This window comes from Crocuta crocuta, unplaced genomic scaffold, assembly GCF_008692635.1.
Source record: "Crocuta crocuta isolate KB4526 unplaced genomic scaffold, BGI_CrCroc_1.0 scaffold466, whole genome shotgun sequence".
Classification (NCBI taxonomy): domain Eukaryota; kingdom Metazoa; phylum Chordata; class Mammalia; order Carnivora; family Hyaenidae; genus Crocuta; species Crocuta crocuta.
The window spans coordinates 6,102,457-6,104,956 of record NW_027529672.1 but is presented as its reverse complement, the minus strand read 5'-3'; the positions used below and the strand labels follow the sequence as shown (position 1 = coordinate 6,104,956).

At 48.2% G+C, this 2,500-nt stretch overlaps 1 protein-coding gene across 1 annotated transcript in view; it reads left to right on the top strand.

Annotated features, from left to right (window-relative positions):
* Positions 1 to 2,500, top strand: part of EBF3 (EBF transcription factor 3) — a 119,990-nt gene that overhangs the window by 108,824 nt on the left and 8,666 nt on the right. Inside the window, exon 17 of the mRNA XM_077762918.1 lies at positions 1,303 to 1,391. Within this exon, the coding sequence (XP_077619044.1) occupies positions 1,303 to 1,391 (89 nt within the window). The remainder of the gene's footprint in view (positions 1 to 1,302; positions 1,392 to 2,500) is intronic.

Below are 2,500 nucleotides of genomic sequence, written 5' to 3'. Positions count from 1 at the left end.
TGTAAAATCAATATGTCGGATCAATGCTTTATTAACAAGAAAATGTCTTACTTCACATTCTTGTGTGGACCTTTGTCTCCGGGATGTATGATGGAATGTCAGATCGTATTGTGGCCCTCAGCTTACGGGCGTTATTACCGAGTGTACGTGCAAGTCTTCCGGCGCCCCCACGCGCGCGGCCGCCGTGGGGGTTGACACCGGCACTCGAGGAAAACGGTGACCAATTATTTCGGAGCGCGCTTTCAGAGGCAGCCTCTAACCTTGTTCCTCGAAGCCGGAGCCTTTGTGTTCCCCGCACCGGCAGACCTGCTGAGTTGTGTGGTGTTAATCATCAAATTACGTGCTAATGAGTGATGGCCCAAATTGCGGCTGCGTAATGAATAGATGGCGGCAGGTCCGATTAGTCTCAGAAAACGCCCTGATTTATGTCGTGCCATGCACCGTGGCGTTGCTCCGCGGAAAACGATATCTACATCAAGAAGTAATGTACTCTAATAAGTATTTTCATCTTAACTCGCGTCCCCGGGCCTCCGGGCTCAGTTTTTGCTGGAGTCAGGCAGAGCCATAATAAAGCCCAATGGCTCCTTATAAAGCTTGTTAAACACAGAGTGTGCAGTCGGACGGGGTCCCGGCCGTGATTCATGCACTGTACACAGCGCGTGTTCCGCTGATTTATGGCCGCGCACAGTTCATAGTCAAAATTACAATTTGAGGGATAAAAAGATTAATTACTATTTGTGGCCGGCAATTTCGTGAGGCTGGTGGAATGATAGCGCTCTACATCAGTTTGTAGTCAGCCATTCACAGATTATTAAAGCTTTGCAAGAATAAGTGCTCCTCCTGCCCGGTTTGTGCTCAGGCAATATGCTAGACAGAAAAGGACCACAGGGATAAATCTGAAGCTAGCAATAGCTGGACATATGTCATAATTGCCAGTTTCCCATAAATCCCTGGCCAGTGTGGAAGGCCCCGTGTGATGCAGACAGTGATCATGACAGTGGTGATTGCTATATATGGCCCCCAGACTTGCAACTTTCTGACTGCAGTACCATTTCTACAATATATTGAGTAACCCTTTGACTTTCTTCCTGTCTAATTATAGATTAGAAATAATCATTGCCTTTATGTGCAAAACAGAGGGGGGAAATCCATTCCTTTAAGACAGAGCTGGCGTTTGGGGGTGCTCGCCTTCGAGAGCGTCGGAAAAGGAGAATTACACATTTATTTGTAAGCGTGCAATAAACGAGTAATGGATGACATAAAAGTAATTAACCTGACCTACATTTCTGTGTCCTGTTACAGCCCTTAATGAACCAACCATAGATTACGGCTTTCAGAGGTTGCAGAAAGTGATCCCGAGGCATCCGGGTGATCCCGAAAGGTTACCCAAGGTTAGTAAAAGAGCAAGTGGGCTGGTTCCGGTTTGGGGGCAGCAGGTGCTCTGGGACAGGGGGCTTCCAGACGCCCCAAGCCCCGCAGCCACGGCGAGGCCGACCAGTGTGGGGCGGGAGGGAGGACCCGCCCCGGCCCGTCCGAGGTGGGCAAAGGGTGAGGGAAGGGGCCCTGCGGCCGCCAGGCTCGTGTCTCGTCGCCGCCTATCTAGAGGAGGAAGAGAAAGGATTCTTCCCTGACACCAATATTTTGGATTCTGCAAGAGGGACGTAAACTTCCGCGTAATGAAATAGTTCAATTAAACATTTTCCACTCCAGTAGCCCGCGCTGATTTCAATCTAAGCAGCCCCAGACTGATCTGTGATTACTTGAGTCTTGTTTTCCTTTCATTTCCTAAAGCTCGATTCAGTTTAATCTTTTGTTTACAAAGCTTTTGTTATAAGTCCCTGACTTAGCAGGCTAACAAATGAAGTCCACATATTAATATCTAGGGGGACTTTTCATTTCAATTCGACGGAGACAAAAGCTGCCCGTGTTCTGTGCACACGCCAGCTATCACAGGAATTTTCATTTTGATGTACGACATTAAAGATAAGTCAAGCTTATAATTTTTCCCCTCCTTTGATATAATTTTGTCTCTTCCTCTCTTTAGAAGCCACGTCTGGTTTTCGAGGCAGAGTTGAAAACGCAAAATGAGAAATGAAGTCATAACGTTATGACTGCTTATTTTACGTTCCGTCCCTGTGTACACCCAAGTCTTGACCACCTCTGAGTTTTATTAACACAATAAAACCTTTTAGACATTACCTTTTTAATGCTCAGCATGAACATAAGCAATATCATTAGGCTCCTTTTAAATTTGCGAACATGCCAGCAATGGATGTCACACGCTCACTGTTAAAATCATGGGAGCCGGGGAAGGAGGTTTTTCAAATGCAGAGCGGTTCACAGAGGGGTTTTGTTCCTGAGGGTGCGCTCCAGCCCGGTGAGCCCTTCCCCGGGCCGCATGTCGCTACCCAGAGGGCTTTGCTGCCAGCCTCAGCCTGGGGATGGCTTTGCACGGGATTAGCTGCCGGGCTCGGCCACCCCCACAGGCAGGAAGGCCACG